Genomic DNA, 19728 nt, shown 5'->3' on the forward strand with positions numbered 1-19728 from the left:
GGCAGCTGAGAAAAGAGTTGGGACAGTCGGGAGTTATGGGAACAGGCACACGAAGATGCTGTCCCTGTATGTGAAAGGCTGATGGGAGAGGTGGGCAGTGGATGGGCAGCAGTGAAGTGAGGATCAGGGGACACAGGCATGCTGGGGTCTGGGGTGCCTCACGTGTGCCATGTAGATGCTGGACTGGAACCCCAGCTTCTGGACCTTCTCTATGTGAGGCAATGGGAGAGACTATGAGAGCCAGAAAAGCAAGTGGAGGATTGAGATCCTCTGCTTGAATTTAAGGCATTTGTGCTTGAGCCTAACCCTGGGTCCATTATGTTCAGAATGTGGGACCCAGCAGGTCACTGGGCAGGTACTCCCCATAGAGAGGAAATAAGGGGAAAGGGAAGCAAATGAAGGGAGAGGGGAGAGAGTTGCGCCAAAGGGGCTGTTTCATCCCACATTTGCATGGATGCCAATGGGATGGAACCCAGGAGCATGGCATCCATACAGGAACTGGGAGGGACCCAGGAGTATGGAGAGGCCCCCAGAGTATGGAGAGTGTGGAGAGGACCCAGGATAGTGGAGGCTGTATCCAAGACTACTATGCACACAGCTGAGCCCCGAGGGTCTTGGAGGCTTGGGGATTCAGACTCCTAAAAGCAAGCGGCACATCCAGCTGCAGATGACCTTCTGGGGCACCTTGTCTGGACCTTCAACTATCACCCCAGTCACAGAGATTTCTAACTCCACTATGGCCAGATACTCAGTGTCTCCTGCACAGTCTGCATTTTGCACACCAATGTTGTTGAACTGTATAAAACACCCATGTTGGAATGGGGGAGATAGAGCAGGTACCGTTTTTCAATGATCATCAGGCACAATGCCAACTCTTCTCCCTGCCCAACCAGGCAGCAGGCAGACGTGCCATCTTTTCACAACTTCTCTTTGGATTATGATACTGGAGTTCAGGGCCTTCGCATCCTGCTATGCATCTGACCATCACTCCTGCCCTCAGGGCTGCCCTGGTCCCTCCCCCATCCAAGTGTCCTTCTGCTCAGGTGGTTCCTTTTCCATGCATAATGGATTCAGTTGGACCATGTGCCTGATCCTCTTGTCGCCAAAGGCACAGGTCCCCTTTTTCCAAATAGCCAAGTCTATCTAAGTTCACTTGGCTTCTGTTTTCATCATTGTTGATGAGCATTCTCATAGATTCCAGGGTTCACCTACTGTGAATGATCGCAGTTGAATTCTCCACCCCAAGGAGATTGTTTTTACTTCATGCTTGAGTACACTGGCAGTCAGATATGTATTCACCCTGGTACTGATGAGGTTGGTGGAGTCTCTCTGAGGTGAGATAGAAACCTACAAGGGGACTGAAGAGAGGCTGGTGGTTGGGCCTCTGAGCCACAGTTCCTGAGCACATTCCATGACCAGGAATGTCCCATAGATGCCAGCAGCCGTGGCACAGATGGTGGTGCAGAGGGAGAATGGACTGCAGCATGCCCGCAAGATGCTGCACGTGGGAGAGCCAAGTGTGCGCCGTGCAGCCGTCTCACTCCTGCGGAACCTTTCACGGAACCTCCCGCTGCAGGATAGCATTGGTGAGTCATGCTGTGTGAAAGGCGTGTGTTCTCTTTGTGTTTCCAGGGAACAGATGGGCCGTCTCTGTCAGTCAGACCCAAGAACAGATAGGATGACACTGTCAGTTTAGACCCAAGAGCACTTGAGGTATCTCAGTCAGATCCAAGAGTAGTTAGGGTGTCTCTGTCAGTCAGATCCAAGAGCAGATGGACATCTCTGTCCATCAGACCCAGGAACAGAATTGTCTCTGTCCATCGTACTTGAGAGCAAACAGATGGCCGTCTCTGTCCGTCAGATCTCAGTGCAGATGTGGTGCCCATCATGCCAAAGAGCTACAGTAGGCTCATGTCGGTCAGACAAGTGTGTAGCCTATCTCTGTCATCAGACCCACATGCTTGACAATGAGTACCTTAGTGAAAATGAGCTTCCGCTGGAAGCTCCTTGTCTCAGGAACTACAGACAAAAGCCAGTGCCAGGACCCTGGAGATAGGCATATGGCTTTGGCCCATGACATCTGGGAGTGGCTGAAATGAGAATAGGATTGGGTGTCCATGTAGCTACAACATGACCTGAGGAAAAACATCCCACCTTCATTGAGAAGAAAATACTTGGATAAAATACAAGAGGCAATTGAAAAGTCATTGCATAGAATTAAGTTTCAATTATAATTTCTAAGCCCCTTCTCTTTCCTTCAATATTATCCAAAAACCCAGATTAAAGTCTACTCCAAGAGCCTACATGCATAAGGTCACCAGGCACTTATATTCCTTTTCTCTTGTGATTGTCACCCACATGCTGTGGAAAACCAGCTCTACTCACATCTCCTCTTTTCTTGGCTTTCCCATGTGCATTCTCTCTCACACCATTAGTAACGTGTTCTTTATACATATAAGAATACTGAGGCTGCTTGTGGAGAGCTAACAGGTTGGTTCTACATGCGTAGTTTGTTTGAGGGTGTATAGTATTCTTCATCATTCACTTGTTTTGCAATCCTGTTGTTGGACTGTTTTATTTAAATACTATTATAGTAAATACTTCTGTATGATTTTCTTTTTTCATTTTTGAAGTAATGCCTTTTGGAATGATGAAGGCATAGAATGGGAAACTGTCTAGGACACAGCCTGTTCTACTATCTCTGGGGTGTGCGATGTTTTGAGTAAGAGAACTGGCACATTGTCCACATGCCTGATGCCCAAGTGTGTTTCATGTAAAATGCCCCATGACCTACTTCAGAAGCCCTCTTGTCCTTCCTTTACTCTTGCCTCTAGCCAAGGAGACGCTCCCTGACCTGGTGTCGGTCCTACCCAGCACCGTACCCAGCACTGAGCTGCTCATCGAGACCACAGCATCTGCCTGCTACACCCTCAGCAACCTGGTGCAGACCAACCTCCAGCATGCACGTGACCTGCTGAATGCAGGGGGGCTGCCCAAGATCATAGCCATCAGTGCCAGTGACACGTAAGTGCTGGGGCTGAGTCATGCCTGGCTGTTTGCTCCAGTTAACACTGAAGATCCAGCTGCTGAGAATGGCCAGAGGGGCCCTCACAGTCCTGGAGCAGAGCTTGAGATCCCTCCACCAAGACAGGGCAGAGACACTCTTAAATGGCATAAGAATAAAGGTGTTCCTGGGGTCAGGGAAGCGGGGAGGCGGTGGAGACCAACTGACATCGTCCTTTTGCCCTTAGTAGTGCCATGTCCAACAAAGCAAGCCGGGCAGCCTCAGCCCTGCTGTTCTCCCTATGGGCACACACGGAGCTGCACGGGTCCTACAGGAAGGTGAGTCTGCTCGGGCCACCCATACCATAGGGTCCCTGAAGGCTTCTTCCCAAGTACAAATAGGCCTTCCTGTCTGCTTTCTCCCAAGGCACAGTTCAAGAAGACAGATTTTGTCAACAGCCGGACTGCCAAAGCCTACCACTCCTTAAAGGACTGAATAGACAGCACAGGAATCCAGTTAACCTCATCCTAGGCCTGGGTCCTTCCAGCCTGCCCTCCAGGACAGGAGTCATGGTCCCAGGGCTCAGTGCCCCCACCCCAATTCTCTCCCTTGTTTTGTGGCCCCAAAGCAAGTGTTCTGACAGGAGCCTGTTGTTCATGAGCTTCTTGCACCCATGGAGTTTCTCTTTGGTTTAAATGCTCCATGAAATCTGGATCCCAGCATATAGGATGGCAAGAAAATGTGACATGGGGGAGAAGCCAAGCACTGGGTTCATCTTCTTGAGCAGGGTGTGATGTCATACACCTCTCTGTCCTTCCCCACACAGACAGCCCTCTCATTCCTCCCTCAGCTTGTCAGTTCCTGTCAGCCCATCAACCCCATCAGCCCCCTCAACTCCTGTTAACCCATCAGTCCCCTCAATTTCTGTTTACTCATCAGCCCCCTCAGCTCCTGTCAGCCTTTAGCCTCCCTCAGCCCATCACCATTTCTCAGCAGGTTAGCCCTCCTCAGTCCATTAGTTCCTCTTATTAGCCCTCAGCCTGTCAGTCTCCCTCATTCTCCCTTAGCTCCTGTTAGTACACCTTTGCTCCCCTCAGATCATCCTTATTCCCCCCTCAGCCCTCCATGCTAAGCAAGCATGACTGTGGCCTGACATGACAGGAGCTTCTCCAGGGCTGTCTGGCTAAGTCAAGGGTGTCTGGCTAGTGGGATCCCTGCCTTGCTCCTGGAACAGGGTCCCTCCTACCCCAACTCATAGGACTCAGCTCCGGGATGATCTCTGTGCTACCAGTGTAAGTCTGTCAACATTGGAAGCAGCTTAGGACATCAACCACACACTGTCCTCGGGCCCTTTTACAAAGGCACTGGGGAACATGTAGGAGCACTGGTGTGGCCATCGAAACTACGTGGAACAGATTCATGTCAGAACCACATGGGACACACTTGGGTAGGAATCATTTGGGAATCACTGGGATCGGAACCACAAGGGACACACTTAAGTTAGAACAACATGGGACTCATGGGGGTCGGAACCATTAACATGAGCATGAGACATGTTTGGGTTGGAACCATGGGGGACATGCATGGGTTAGAACCATACAGGACTCGCTGAGGTCAGAACCACAAGGGACATACTCGGGTTGGAATCATACAGGACACGCTCAAGTCAGAACCACACGGAACACACTGGGGTCAGCAATACATGGATACACTCAGAACCGCAGGGGACTCACTGGAGTTACAACCAAAAATGGAACATTTTTGGGTCAGAACCACAGGGGACAAGCTTGGGAAGGAACATCAAAGGACACACTCAGATTGGAATCATGTAGAACTCACTGGTGTCAGAACCACTTGGGACACACTTGGGTCAGAACTTAGGCTCTGCTGAAATTTGGCCAAAGCGTGTCACCGCTGTGGGGTTATGACAGCCACCCATGCATGCTGAGACAGCGCTGTTAGGACCCGCTGTGGACAATTCTGACCGTTTGTTACAAGGAAGAGGAGAAAGTGCCTTAATCTACTTTTGACCAGAAAAAAAAAAATGTGTGATAGAAAATAAAACTCTTGTTTCCAACCTGAATGTGTGCTTATGTCTTTATGATGTTTGGCACAGATAAAATACTTCTGTGTTCACCTCTTTACCTGCTTTTCCCCAAAAGTAAGGTAGTCTCATGCATCACTTTGTTCCTTTGATTATTTTGTTAATTCATTTTTTAAATGTTTGTTCTACATATACACATGTGAGCACATATACTTTTATTCCTATTTTTATCTTTTTTGGATGTGTGACCTGTTTCTGTTTTCTTCTCTGTCCACCCCCAAATGCACTGACAATATGAAGTAGCACCATTTCTCCCTGCAAAGGCACACTAATAAAAGGGGAAATCTTACATATAAAAAAGAGCTCTTATCTACTAGGGATAAGAACTCATACTTGTTTACAATACAGGGATATCTCCCACCTTGAAAATATGTCACGAGGACCCAACTTAGACCTCAGGTGATTAGACACCATCCGTCCAGCCTTGAACCCTGGATCCCAGACATAGAATCGACACAGTTCTTCACAACAGCTACAGGAAACAAATCCCATCCGGGACATCCTTAATACCGCTGGGCCACCAACAAGTGCCAACTCTCATATGATATCCTGACAACAAAGAAAATGGGAACAACTTGACCTAAGAACAGGTTATCCTACCTCACCAGCTAACGATAAGACAAAATCAGAAGACTTGTCACCCTTTGGTCGGTCCAAAAGCCAAGATCGCGATTTACAGATGACTGGCTGCTAGAACCATGACCGGACTGAATATATCTTGAGACTAATAAAAAAAAAGCCCTAGTCTAGGGTTTGAACTATGACCCACACAACAACCATGATCCCCAGTTCCAAAGGTCTGGCAGAGACAATTGCAACGGAATGGGGCTTCTGGAAACACAATAAAAGATGCTATTCTAGGTGCCATCCTAGGATCAGTGCAAAGACCAAGACCACCAACCACAGAAGATGGATTAAATGACACTGAGGGGATGGGCCCGGAGAGATAGCACAGCGGCGTTTGCCTTGCAAGCAGCCGATCCAGGACCAAAGGTGGTTGGTTCGAATCCCGGTGTCCCATATGGTCCCCCGTGCCTGCCAGGAGCTATTTCTGAGCAAACAGCCAGGAGTAACCCCTGAGCAATGCCGCATGTGGCCCAAAAACAAACAAACAAAAACAAAACAAAAAAAATGACACTGAGGGAACAGAACTTCTAGAACCACAAAGAAAGACTTCATCATGAGTCCCACTCCTGGACCTGTGCAGATACTGAGATCTCTAGATACAGAGGTCTTACTTCATCACCCAGGACGGAGCAGAAGTCTTCCAAACACCACAAAAGCACCACCGGGAGAGTAAATGAACCTGAACGGAGTCTATAGTTAATCCTGTGACAATATACTCCAAGGGTGGAGAAACCCCATAGCGCTTAGGCCAAGTGAATTCCTTTTCGATTTACCCCAATATTTACTGTGCCAGTGCAGGAGGGGGGGAAAAAAGGCAAAAAGCACAAAACATTTTTTATTTTTTATATATTTTTTTCTTATTTGTTATTATTTTTTTATTTTTATTTACCTATCTACTTTTTGTCGATTTCTTTGTTTTGCTGTGGTTATTGAAGTTGTTGTCCCCATTTATATTTTTTATTTTTTATTTATTTTTTCTTCTTTTCTTTCTTTATGTGCTCTGCCATGTTTTTTAACTCAAGACCATGGCTTTTTTTGTGGTGCCTATCGTTATCACTGGAGTGCTCACTGGATATTTGACACTTCTTTTTGTACTGTTGGGGTGTTTCACCTTCTTTTTCTCCTTTGTCTCTCAAACCGACATGAGAGCCTCTAGAAGGATTCCGCCCATTTTCGGCGTATTAGACTTTTACCCCAGTTTATTACATTTCTCTTCTTCAAATAAAATAACTTTAACTATCTAGTCCTGCCTCCCAGTTAGAGGGGGAAATAAGTGAGGCACCAAGACCAAGACTACTAAGTAGTAAGCTAGGTACAGAAGGGGCCACATATTCTCGAAGCCCCGGGGGTGAGGGAGGAGGATATGGGAGGTAGGACGAACACGGAGGTGTAGAGAGGACAAATCGGTGATGGGAACCCCCTGATTTTATGTAAATATGTACCTATAATATTATTGTCAACAATATGTAAACCACTATGATCAAAATAAAAATTATATTAAAAAATACTTCTGTGTTAAAAGCTCAGTGAAGACGCAGGTGTCCCACATGGCTTAAAGGCGATTGCTTAGACGAGTGTTTCTCTGCCTTTTCCTGCCCAAGACTCTCCTAGCAGCTTTCTCCTGTGCTCCCCCAAGTCTCATACCATAGCTCTCAGATCTCTTATTTTCCTCTGACCTCCTGAAGGCCATAGGGTCCCCAACTGAGGAAAACTGGCCCTGCTCCCCAGCACCACACAGTCCCCCAAGAATGGCCAGGAGGTTTAGACAGAATGACAGAAACAGGGGCCAGAGAGATAGCATGGAGGGTAAGGAGTTTGCCTTTCATGCAGAAGGTCATCAGTTGGAATCCCGGCGTCCCATATGGTCCCCCGAGCCTGCCAGGAGCGATTTCTGAGCACAGAGCCAGGAGTAACCCCTGAGCGGTGCCGGGTGTGACCCAAAAACCAAAAAAAAAAAAAAAAAAAAGAATGACAGAAACAGCCCTTTGCAGGTGTGAAGATGTTGAGCCTCATGAGGCCCCCCTTCGTCCAGGACCCCAGCAGCTTCACAGACCTCTGAGTTCCCTCATAGAACATAGTCTCGGAGCTCAGCTGTGTGTGTCAGCGAGCACCCCAACTGAATGAATGGAAGGTCAGTGCCAAAAATGCAGTCTTAGCATCTCTGCCCAGTAGCCTGGAGATTGGTATGTGCCTGGACTAGATAAAACAGGCTACACTCAACTGCTCTGAGTGTCCCCCCTGTGTCACCACCCGGTCTGCTCACATGTCCCACGTGTCCCTCTCCACCAGCAATAACTGTGTGGACCTCCCTGGAGGGCCTGAGACTCCTTTATGGCACTTCATTGTACTCTGCCTATAACAAATCATTCTGGGCTGTCCCATTCCAAATTCACTCAGCTCGATACTCTCCATCCATTCAGGCAGCAGCAAATGGAAGGATTTTATCTTTTTACACAGCCAGGAAATCTGTGCCACAGACTCTAATTCTGCATCTGTTTGGGCACCCCAGGTTTTGGCTACTGCGAACTTCTGCAGTGAACGCAGAAGCACAAATGTCTTTTACCTGTGTCAGTGGTTTGAGAAGATGCCCAGGAAGGCTCTACTGAGACTCCAGGTTTAAACTTGAGATGTCACCAGAAACAGTACAGAGTCTGGGATCACTGTTGTCATCTCTGTGCTCTGGATTCTTTGTGGGATGAGCATCGCTTAGTCCTGTGCCTCTCAGCAGAACTGAGAACACTGGAGGCTGGAGCCAAGACCTGTGGGGCCCTGCCCTGTGCTGGCAGTCACACCCACTTTATGGAGGGTTCACTAAGGTTCCTGAGGAGCCCTCAGAACAGCAGTCATGGTCCCAGGGCTCAGTGCCCTCACCCCCCAATTCTCTTCCTTGTTTTGTGGCCCCAAAGCCCTCAGAAGTATCTTCCTCACTCTAGCAGGGTGAGCTCAGGACCTTAGCCTCACCTGCAAATGTCTGTGTCTGGATGTGGGGTTGCTGGCCTGAAGGTTTATTTATACCTACCGAAAATCTGAGCCAGATCATAAGACTGTGTGGAAAAGGCAGCATTTTAAAAACTGTTTAGTTATCTTGGAAGACCCAGTTTCTAGGAGGAAAGAGGGACTGAGGCTGGGTGTGTCTGAGCACACTGGCCACTGCAGACCAGCGGGATTTCTCCTGACAAGGTGTGAATATGGTGAGCTGGCGGCCGAGCTGCCACCGCAGGGGCTGCACTCAGATCTCTCTGCACCAGGAAAGTTCTTATTAAAACTGCCCTGCAGTGCAGGCCTGAGACTGGCCCCAAAAATATTTAGATGAAAGAGGAAATATTTCCAAAGGAGAGTCAGAAACATAAAACTACACAATATTTTTTAAGTGTAAGTGTTTGAAGAGCTGCATCTGCTTTGAGTGTTCAGGCAGTTTCATTGCTCAGGAAGGAAAGTTCAGCTAATGAAGAAGTAAGAAAAGGAGAGGTTTGGGATACAGCCTGCAGCAGAGTGGCAGTTTCTCTAAGGAGTGGGGTCCTCCAGCACCAAAAGAATGGAAAAGGGGCCGGAGAGATAGCATGGAGGTAGGGCATTTTCCTTGCATGCAGGACAGTGGTTGGAATCCCGGCACCCCATATGGTCCCCCAAGCCTGCCAGGAGTGATATCTGAGTGTAGAGCCAGGAATAACTCCAGAGTGCTGCTGATGTGACCCAAAAACCCAAAAAATAAAAAAATAAAAGGAAAAGGTGGGACTGTTGTGAGCATGGCAGTAGGGCTTTTGCCTTGTGCGCAGCTGACCAAAGATGACCAATGACCTTGGGTTCAATTCCCAGCATTCTATATAGTCCCCGAGCCTGCCAAGAGCAATTTATGAGAGCAGAGCCAGGAATAACCCCTGAGTTCCAATGGGTGTGGCCTAAAAACCAAAAAAAAAAAAAAAAGTAAAGGGTTTTTGGGTCATAATCAGGGAAGTGTTCAAAAAGAGGCTGGGGGATTAGTTTGCTCATGCCCAGGATTTGTTGATCTCCAGATCCCCAGGTACCATCAGGAATAGATTTGGGACACTCCAACTCTGTTGGGTGTGGCCCCTTTAAAGTTTATGCTCAGGTAGGGATGGCCAAGGAGAGTGAGGTGGATTCCCTGTGGATTCCCCATCGAGGTTTATTTAGGCTCCTCTGTATTTATTCTTGATGGTACCTGGGGATCCTCTTGTCCAGAGACCAGCCCCCTCCCCATGACCCATCACCTACTGAGTTTCTTTAGGTCCCTCTGGCCTGCACTGGATGAAATGGTTCCTCCATCGTCAGGAGCTACCAAGCAGTGACCAGCAAGATTCACTATCTCAAGAGCTTCTAGAAGTCATGGCATGGCTCATAGGGCTCTGTTAGCCACATTCTGGTGCCACATTCTAAGCTTCCATGATCTGGGTTGTGTCCACTAGAATGGCTGGGGGGCTTCTCCTTCAATGTCTTGCCTGTCACTCAGCACCAGTCAGCCATCAACTCCCAGATCCTTCCCCAAATTCTGCTGACAAACCAAAAGAGCAAATAATGTATTGACAAGAGTGCAATCAGTGAGCAACTGACACTTCGACAGCATGGGGCAGACAGTGGTCAGGGCTACAACTCCTGAGGTACAGGAGGGAGACTCTGGATTCCACCCAGCATCCTCCCCCCAAAGTCAATGAATAAGATAACAAGTGAAATATTCCAGTTTCCTCTTTTTTTATAATTATCTATTTAAACACAGTGATTACAAATATGATTATGGTTGTATGATTACAGTCATGTAAAATACACCCCCCTTCACCAGTGCAACATTCCCACCACCAATTTCCCAGATCTCCCTCCTCCCCACTCCTCCACCTGTACTCGAGACAGGCTTTCTACTTCCCTCATTCATTCACATTGTTATGATAGTTTTCAGTGTAGTCATCTCTCCAACTGCACTCATCACTCTATGTGATGAGCTTCATGTCATGAGCTGCACCTACCAGCCCTCATCTCTCTTGTCTCTGAGATACTGTTAAAAATGTCTTTCATTTTTCTTAAAGCCCATAGATGAGTGAAACCATTCTGCGTCTTTCTCTCTCCCTCTGACTTACTTCACTCAGCATAATAGATTCCATGTACATCCATGTATAGGAAAATTTTATGATTTCATCTATCCTGATGGCTGCATAGTATTCCATTGTGTATATGTACCACAGTTTCTTTAGCCACTCATCTGTTGAAGGGCATCTTGCTTTTTGGGCCATACCCAATGACGCTCAAGGGTTACTCCTGGCTATGTGCTCAGAAATTGCTCCTGGCTTGGGGGACCATATAGGATATCAGGAGATTGAACTGCGGTCTGTCCTAGGTTAGTGCATGCCAAGCAAATGCCCTACCACTGTGCCACCACTCCGACCCCTCGTTTTTTTAAAAAAAAAATTTGCAAAACTGCAACTTACAGCAGTATTCATGATAGGAATCGACATCTACAATGGCCCAACCTTCCACCCTCCACCTGTATGTCCACTTCCATTAACCACTGTCTAAACCCTGGAATCCCAAAACTCCATCTTCTCACCCTGGTCAGCTCAATTCTGTAGAGCTCTGTTGTCTTTGGCCATTCGTGACTCCTTTATGGCACTTCATTATATTCTGCCTATAACGGATCATTCTGGGCTGTTCCATTCCAAATTCATTCAGCTTAATACTCTCCATCTATCTAGGCATCAGCAAATTGTAGAAATTCATCTTTTTTCACAGCCAGGAGATCTGTGCCACCGATTCTTATTTCTACATCTGTTTGGGCACTGGATGCTCCCAGATTTTGCCTACTGTGAAGTGCTGCAGTGAACACAGAATCAGTGGTTTGCAGAAGATTTTCGGGAAGGCTATGCTGAAACTCAAGGTTTAGTTTGAGATGTCACCAGAAGCAGTAGAGAGACTGGGATCACTGCTGTCATCTCTGTGCTCTGGTTTATTTGTGGGGAGAGCATCACGCAGCCCTGTGCCTCTGTGTAGAATTGAGAACACTGGATGCTGAAGCCAGGTGCTGTTTCTTCTTGATCCCAGGTCAGAAACTGGGTAGGGTCACCTCCCAGCCCCTTTGCACAAACCTGCCTCCTGCACACAGGGAAAAGGATCTGAACGTGGTTCCCTCCAAGTGCCCAAACTGCCCCAGCCTCTGACTTGAATGCACTTAGGTGGAGGGTAAGTACCTTGGCACCCCACTGGATACAGCGGGATCATGGCTGCCACAGCTACTGCATGTTAAGCGGCACTCCCCCAAACTGCAAACATGCGCTCAGCTCTGTAAACGCACCTGCACACACACTGCATTGCCCCAGGCTCAGCAGCCATCTGTCTGCTTTTAAATGCATCTTGGGGACACTGCTAACTTCAAGCCCCAATAAAAAGCCACTAAAACAATTAAAAATGAGAGAACACGTCCTTGAAAAGAAGCTGTTTCATCTTGTGGGCAAACACTAGCCCTGAGAACTTTAGAGCTGAGCTGTGAAAAAGCTCTTGAGCCCATAAAAGCCGCTGGACTTGGAGGGCACATCACCTTCAAGGATTGCAGGACATTTGGACAAGGTCTGGCCAGTCTGTGGAAGCTGCTGACTTGTCCTTTCCCTGTGAGCTGCAAGTGCACAAAAGAGGGGATTCCCACACCTGCCCCCTGCACCCCCATGCTGTACTTGGCATATTGGACTTTGTGGCTCCCTCTGCATCTACACTCCTGACCACGGCATCTGCACCTGACATAGAGCAACTATACACCCTACCACTGCAATACCACCCCCCCACTGGAGTCTACACCCCACTCACTGCATGCTACACCTCCATTCATTGAATCCTACTTGTTATTTGGGATATTTGATGTGTTCTGGTGCTCTGATGTTCACAGTAGTGGAATGAGGGGTTGGTGGAACATCCACCATGGGCCCCTTTCCAAGCTGGCTACTGTTTTTTTGTTGTTTGTTTGTTTTTGTTTTTGTTTTTTTGTTTTTGGGGCTACACCCATTTGATGCTCAGGGGTTACTCCTGGCTAAGAGCTCAGAAATTGCCCCTGGCTTGGGGGGACCATATGGGATGTCGGGGGATCGAACTGCAGTCCTTCGTTGGCTAGCGCTTGCAAGGCAGACACCTTACCTCTAGCGCCACCTCACCGGCCCCCCAAGCTGGCTACTGTTCATCTATTGATTCTTTTTTTTTTTATTATTTGTTTTGTTTTTGTGTCACACCCAGCGGTGCTCAGGGGTTACTCCTGGCTGTCTGCTCAGAAATAGCTCCTGGTTGGGGCCGGCGAGGTGGCGCTAGAGGTAAGGTGTATGCCTTACAAGCGCTAGCCAAGGAAAGGACCACGGTTCGATCCCCCGGCGTCCCATATGGTCCCCCCAAGCCAGGGGCAATTTCTGAGTGCGTAGCCAGGAGTAACCCCTGAGCATCTAACGGGTGTGGCCGGAAAAACCAAAAAAAAAAAAAAAAAAAAAGAAATAGCTCCTGGCAGGCACAGGGGACCATATGGGATTCTGGGATTCGAACCAACCACCTTTGGTCCTGGATCGGCTGCTTTCAAGGCAAACACCGCTGTGCTATCTCTCCGGGCCCTCATCTATTGATTCTTGTTTCTTAAGTTCTCTGGTGTCACGGCCTCTTTGTGCAGACACTTTAGGGAGTTCTCTGGGTCCCAGGAAAGTGGGTGCAGGGTTCAGTGAAGGAAGGAAACACTCAGTTGTTGTGGTGGATCATAATTATGTGTCTGTTTATTGAATGCTACAGTGGTGTATTTAAACATGAATTTTATTTTTTTAATCTTTATTTAAGCACCATGATTACAAGCATATTTGTAGTTGGGATTCAGTCATAAACAGAATACCCCCATTCACCAATGCAACATTCCCACCATCAATGCCCCCCCCCCCCTGCCTATACTCACAACAGGCATTCTACAATCATTCTTTTCTTTTTGTGGGGGGCCACACCCAGCAGTGCTCAGGGGTTACTCCTGGCTGTCTGCTCAGAAATAGCTCCTGGCAGGCACAGGGGACCATATGGGACACTGGGATTCGAACCAACCACCTTAGGTCCTGGATTGGCTGCTTGCAAGGCAAACGCCGCTGTGCTATCTCTCCGGCCCCTATTCTCATTCTTTAACATTGTCATGCTAGTTTGTTAGTGTATTTATTTCCCTAACAGCATTCACCACTCTTTGTGGTGAGCTTCAAATTGTGAGCTGGTCCTTTCGGCCCTTTCAGCCCTTAACTCTATTGTCTCTGGACCTTATTACAGTAATGTCTTTAATTTTTCTTTAAACCCATAGATGAGTGAGTCTATTCTGTGTCTATCTCCCTCTGACTTATTTTACTCAATGTAATAGATTTCATGTGCATCCACTTATAGAAAAATTTTATGACTTTGGGGCCAGAGAGGTGGCGCTAGAGGTAAGGTGTCTGCCTTGTAAGTGCTAGCCAAGGAAGGACCGAGGTTCAATCCCCCAGCGTCCCATATGTTCCCCCCAAGCCAGGGGCGATTTCTGAGTGCTTAGCCAAGAGTAACCCCTGAGCATCAAATGGGTGTGGCCAAAAAAACAAACAAAAAAATTTCATAACTTCATCTCTCCTGATGGCTGCATAATATTCCATTGTGCATATGTACCACAGTTTCTTTAGCTATTCATCTATTGAAGGGCATCTTGATTGTTTCCAGGCTATTGTAAATGGCGCTGCAATGAATATAGGTGTGAGGAAGGGATTTTTCTTTGTATTGAATTTTTGTGACCCCAAGATCTGGAGAGAGAGAGAGAGAGAGAGAGAGAGAGAGAGAGAGAGAGAGAGACAGAGAGAGACAGAGAGAGACAGAGAGAGAGACAGAGAGAGAGAGACAGAGAGACAGAGAGAGAGACAGAGAGAGAGACAGAGAGAGAGAGAGAGAGAGAGAGAGAGAGAACAGGAAAATGTTCTGCAGACAAAACCAGCCACTGAATGAACTGTGTGTCTAGCTTATAAAGGTCACCAAGGTTTTACCAGGAACAAACCTACCTGACTGGACAGCCTAATGCACAGCAGTGAGGGACTACATCACTGGGCATGTGTCCCCACAGTAGGCCTAAGGCAGACCAGGTCAGGTCAGCACTGAGGATGGTTCTGTGAACCACCACACACCACACACAGGAGGGGACAGATCTGTCTATTTTAGGCTCAGAACAAGCAGAACTCAGCCGTGCAAATCAGGAACAGCAGTCAGCAGGGCCTTCAGAACTTTAAAAAGAGAGAACCAGGACAAGGAGGCACAGAGGGGTCACAGGAAAAACCCCACCATGTTAGGGTTGATTCCCTCCAAACTGCCTACCTGTGCAGCTCCTTTAAAAGTGAAGTGCTGGGGGCCAGTGAGGTGGCACTAGAGGTAAGGTATCTATCTGCCTTGCAAGTGCTAGCCAAGGAAGGATCGCAGTTCGATCCCCCGGCGTCCCATATGGTCCCCCCAAGCCTGGGGCAATTTCTGAGTGCTTAGCCAGGAGTAACCCCTGAGCATCAAACGGGTGTGGCCCAAACCCCCCCCCCAAAAAAAGTGAAGTGCTGTTTATGACTGAAACCCAACTACAATTATGGTGCTTAAATATTTTATATAAAAAAATAAAAGTAAAGTGCTTGTGGTGAGCCCTGCACCATATATGCCTACATCCCACACCCCTGCATCCCACAGCCTACACCAACCCCAACTATATCTCTCAACCCCCACTCCCGTATCCCTGCTCTCCTGTTCCCTAGGCCCCTGCATACCCTCACCTCTGTACTTCTGTACTCCCACACCACTGTACTGCACACAATCTTACACCCTTATACCCCTACACCCCCATACTGCCGCCCCGATATTCCTACATCCCATACTCTTGTACTCCTCACCATAGTACCATGTCCCTGCAACACATCACCACACCCTTACATCCCTGTATCCCTTCCCTAAAGCCCTGCACTCCAAAGGACATTCAGGATGTGCCAGCAGAGTGGGGTTGGTTTCTCTGCTATTGTTGCCAGGTCCCTGCTGTGAAGTAGGTCATGTTTAAAGGTTTGAACCTGGTTCAAACCTGATGAGAAGGGGGGGAATTAGAGGAACCCAAATGTTCCAGAAGTGACCCTACCCCAAATAAAGGCTGCAAAACAATCCAAGATCCCTCTTCTGGGAGTGACCCTCTCCAGAAACTGCTGCTCTCCTCACTCCCAGATCTCTAGGGGAATGCGTGAGCATGTGTGTCTGTATGCAATTGTGACCCTGCATCTTTTCTCCTTCCTTCAGATTTGACTAATTTCCATGATTTATAATCTTTCAGGAATGTGGTGTCAGGACGCACTGTCCAGACACCATGTCCACCTCCACTATGGCCTCGGCTACACTTTCGCCATTCTGCAGGCAGTTGCCCCCCACCCCTCACTGTGTCCCACACAGAGAGATTGTGTCTATTCTCTGGTGTTCTGCTCTTCTTCCCCATTTCTAATGTGATTCTTTGGTAAATTCTGCAGGTGCTTCAGAGATCATGGATATTAGCCTTTGTCAGATGTGTGAAGAATGAAAATTTTTTTTTGGTCATACCCAGAGGCACTCAGGGGTTACTCTTGGCTCTGCACTCAGAAATCGCTACTGGCAGGCACAGGGGACAACATGGGATGCTGGAATTTGAACCACCTTCCCCTCCTGGATCTGCTGCATGTAAGGCAACCCTACTGATATGCTATCTCTCCAGCCCCAAGAATGAATATTTTATCCCAGTCACCAGATTATTTAATTCCCAATCTAGTTTCCCTTGTCATATGGAAGTTTTTAGATTGATGTAAGTCCAGTCTTTTGGTGTTTGCTTCTGTTTGCTTCATTCCTGGCATCTAGTCATCAAAGGTGTCTCTTGATGGCATCATGGAAAAATCCTTCTGGTCTTCTGTAAGATGTCACTACATATTAATCCAAAACAAATGCATTCCCCCAACTTCCTCTTTCTTTAAAACCTATCCTTTGAATTATAAAAGGCCACCTTCCCCCTTCTGGTGAATGGGTATTGGTATAATAAAGAAAGAGCAGGTTTGGCTTGGAGGGGGTGGGGCTCAAGCAGATATACCACTGGTTGAGATGCAAACTGATTCCTTGATTCTTTCCTGACTGGCTTGGTTTATTAATCCTTCACTGCTGGCCTTCTTCAGGGCTTCTTGTAACTCATCTGCCTGGGACTAAAAATATGCATGTGTGGTGATCTCACAACTAGAGGATTTATTTTACAACTGTCTCTCAAATAGCAACCTGGGACCAAGAAGCACCCAATGATGGTGAACTACTTGACCCTCTGGTAGATAATCACCATGATAGCCTCCTGGATAGGGATTGAGTGTGAAGTGCTGTTTACTGGAATATCAATGTACATGGCTTCTATTCTGAATGTAGCAGGGGCCCCCTTAGGTGGGAAAGAAGCAGGCAGTGAAGGGGGAGAGCTGAGCAGTATTACAGAGGCCGAGGCCCACAGCATTCTTCTACCAAAGGTGCTTTGTGCAAGGACCTTGGTCTCCTAACCTTCAGCAGCTTATTGAGGTCACTAATGGGATAGAAGCCAAAGAGAAAGCCCCATTTGAGGGGAACCAACAGAAGAGAGATGAGCAAACTTCCCCACCCAGATTCAACCCAGGAATCAAAGGCCTTTCCATCCCAAATGACCTCAGCAACCTACTACAGAAGGCAGAGATGGAGAAGATGGAGGATCCAAATCCAGCTAAAGCCCAAATGAGAAGCTGCTTTCAGAACCTCCTGTAACTTTCTTCTGGGTTTCTCTTGACCCTATCTGCATCAGTCACTATAATTGCTGGTTAAACTATGTGTTCTACCTGCATGGAACTTAATAGCTACTCATTTTGTTTCATGCCCTACTGCAAACAGATAATTTTGTATTCAACTTTAGTGATTTAATAGTAGTTTATACAGTTCTGGGAAAATGAATAATGTTGTTAGATTTTTAACAGTTTTCAGCTATCCTAGTGAATTTTTCCCAATTGCTGTGATGTTTGATTTTTAATATATTTTATATATAGTTATATAAATATATATGTATATCATATATTACATATTTAATATTTAAAATATTTTTATATTTATTTTTGTTTTGTTTTTGTTTGGGGGCCACACCCATTGACACTCAGGGATTACTCCTGGCTATGCACTCAGAAATAGCTCTTGGCTTGGGGGACCATATAGGATGCTGGGGATCAAACCGCAGTCTGTCCTAGGCTAGCTCTTACAAAGCAGAAATCTTACCCCTAGGACCACTGCTCAGGCCCCATTTTTTATATTTCTTAGCAACTTGTCCTCAAATTCATGTCTGCAAAAATTTTCTAATGAATTTGTCCACAGATTGTTCCACAGTCAATGGAAAGAAAATTGGATACTATACTTTTTTTTTGGTTTTTGGGTCACACCTGGTAACACTCAGGGGTTACTCCTAGCTATGCACTCAGAAATGCTCCTGGCTTGGGAACCATATGGGGCGCTGGGGGATCGAACAGTGGTCTGTCCTAAGCTAGCGTGCACAAGGTAGACGGCTTATGCTCTGTGACACCACTCCAGCTCTGGATACTATACTCCTATTACAGTGTTCATTATAAGAATGTTTAGCAGGGCCAGGAAGGTGGCGCTAGAGGTAAGGTGTCTGCCCTGCAAGCACTAGCCAAGGAACGAACCGCGGTTGGCATCCCATATGGTCCCCCCAAGCCAGGAGCGATTTCTGAGCTCATAGCTGGGAGTAACCCCTATGCATCAAATGGGTGTGGCCCCCCAAAAAAGAAGAATGTTTAGCAAATTATTTTCAAATTGTATATATACCATAGAAATGTTCTTGTGATTTTGTTTCAATAAGTTTATAGAAAAGGAACTCAGCTGTTCTAGATCATATTACAGTGCTTGGTGTACGAATGTTTAAGAATTTTTCAAATTAAGTATGTCTGCAGAAAGGTTCTAATATTTATGTTCAGAGAAGTCTATGAAAAATTGTGTTATGTATAAGACAAGGATATGGAAAAGGATAGGAGAACGTTGTATGCATATCTGACCTTTGACACTTTTACAGCCAACATTTACTGTGCCTATGAAAAATAACACCCACTTTTATAAGTTCTGATCTGGGGTTCCTGCCTCTGGCAGAGAAGAGAGAACAAAACTTGTGTAGCTTTTCTTTTCTCTTCTTTTTTCTTTTCTTTTCTTTTGTGTTGAACAGAAAGATTGGAATTATAAGATGACACCCAGCTATTAACCCAAAACAAAGGTGTTCCCCCATCTTCCTCTTTCCCTTAAACTTCCCTTTGATATGTAAAAGTCAACCTGAATCTTACTCCATCCTGCCCTTCCCAGTTGAATGGGTATTGGTTTCATAAAGAAAGAGGAGTTCTGGCTTGGCGCTGAGAGACATCAGGAGGGAGAAGCCACTGACTCCATGATTCATTCCTGACTGGCTTGGTTTATTAATCTTTCACAAATACCCTACTTCTTCAGACCTGTCCTCCTGGGTGCCTGAGGTGGTCTTACAACTCGTGGTATTTGTTTTACCATCTTCCTCAGTGCTCCTGTGGTCTCTGATCTATTATTATCTATTATGGTTGGGCCACATCATGTGGTACTCTGGATTAGTCTTTGCTCTGTATAAGGATCACTTTTGGAGAGGCTCAGTGGGACCATATGTGGATTGAAATCAGGTCAGTCACATGCAAGGCAAGCACCCTGTCTTGTACTATCTCACCCTGTTGTACTATCTCTCTGGCCCTCTGATCCATCTGAATGATATCTTCACTCTGTCCTCTGCCCATGCCCCTGTCTGTTGCACACTGCCTTATGCAGCTTCCAACTCACTGCTGGATACTCCTAACTCCTTTCCTAACTGTCCTGGGGTTACAGCTGAGAACACTGATCTCTCTGCATAAAACACATGGAATATCACCCATGAGAGGGACATCCCCAAGATATCCTCTCTGATACTAGGGGAGGACAACTGGAGCTC

The 19728-nt window shown here is 46.9% G+C and overlaps 1 protein-coding gene across 1 annotated transcript in view; it reads left to right on the top strand.

Annotated features, from left to right (window-relative positions):
- PKP2 (plakophilin 2) overlaps positions 1–3513 on the top strand; it is a 50459-nt gene extending 46946 nt beyond the window's left edge. The window contains exons 10-13 of the mRNA XM_049783885.1: positions 1433–1586; positions 2835–3024; positions 3255–3342; positions 3431–3513. Coding sequence (XP_049639842.1) covers positions 1433–1586; positions 2835–3024; positions 3255–3342; positions 3431–3499 — 501 coding nt within the window. The 3' untranslated portion in view covers positions 3500–3513. The remainder of the gene's footprint in view (positions 1–1432; positions 1587–2834; positions 3025–3254; positions 3343–3430) is intronic.
- The last annotated feature ends 16215 nt before the right edge of the window (positions 3514–19728 follow it).

Source organism: Suncus etruscus, chromosome 11 (genome assembly GCF_024139225.1).
Source record: "Suncus etruscus isolate mSunEtr1 chromosome 11, mSunEtr1.pri.cur, whole genome shotgun sequence".
In the NCBI taxonomy this organism is placed as follows: Eukaryota; Metazoa; Chordata; class Mammalia; order Eulipotyphla; family Soricidae; genus Suncus; species Suncus etruscus.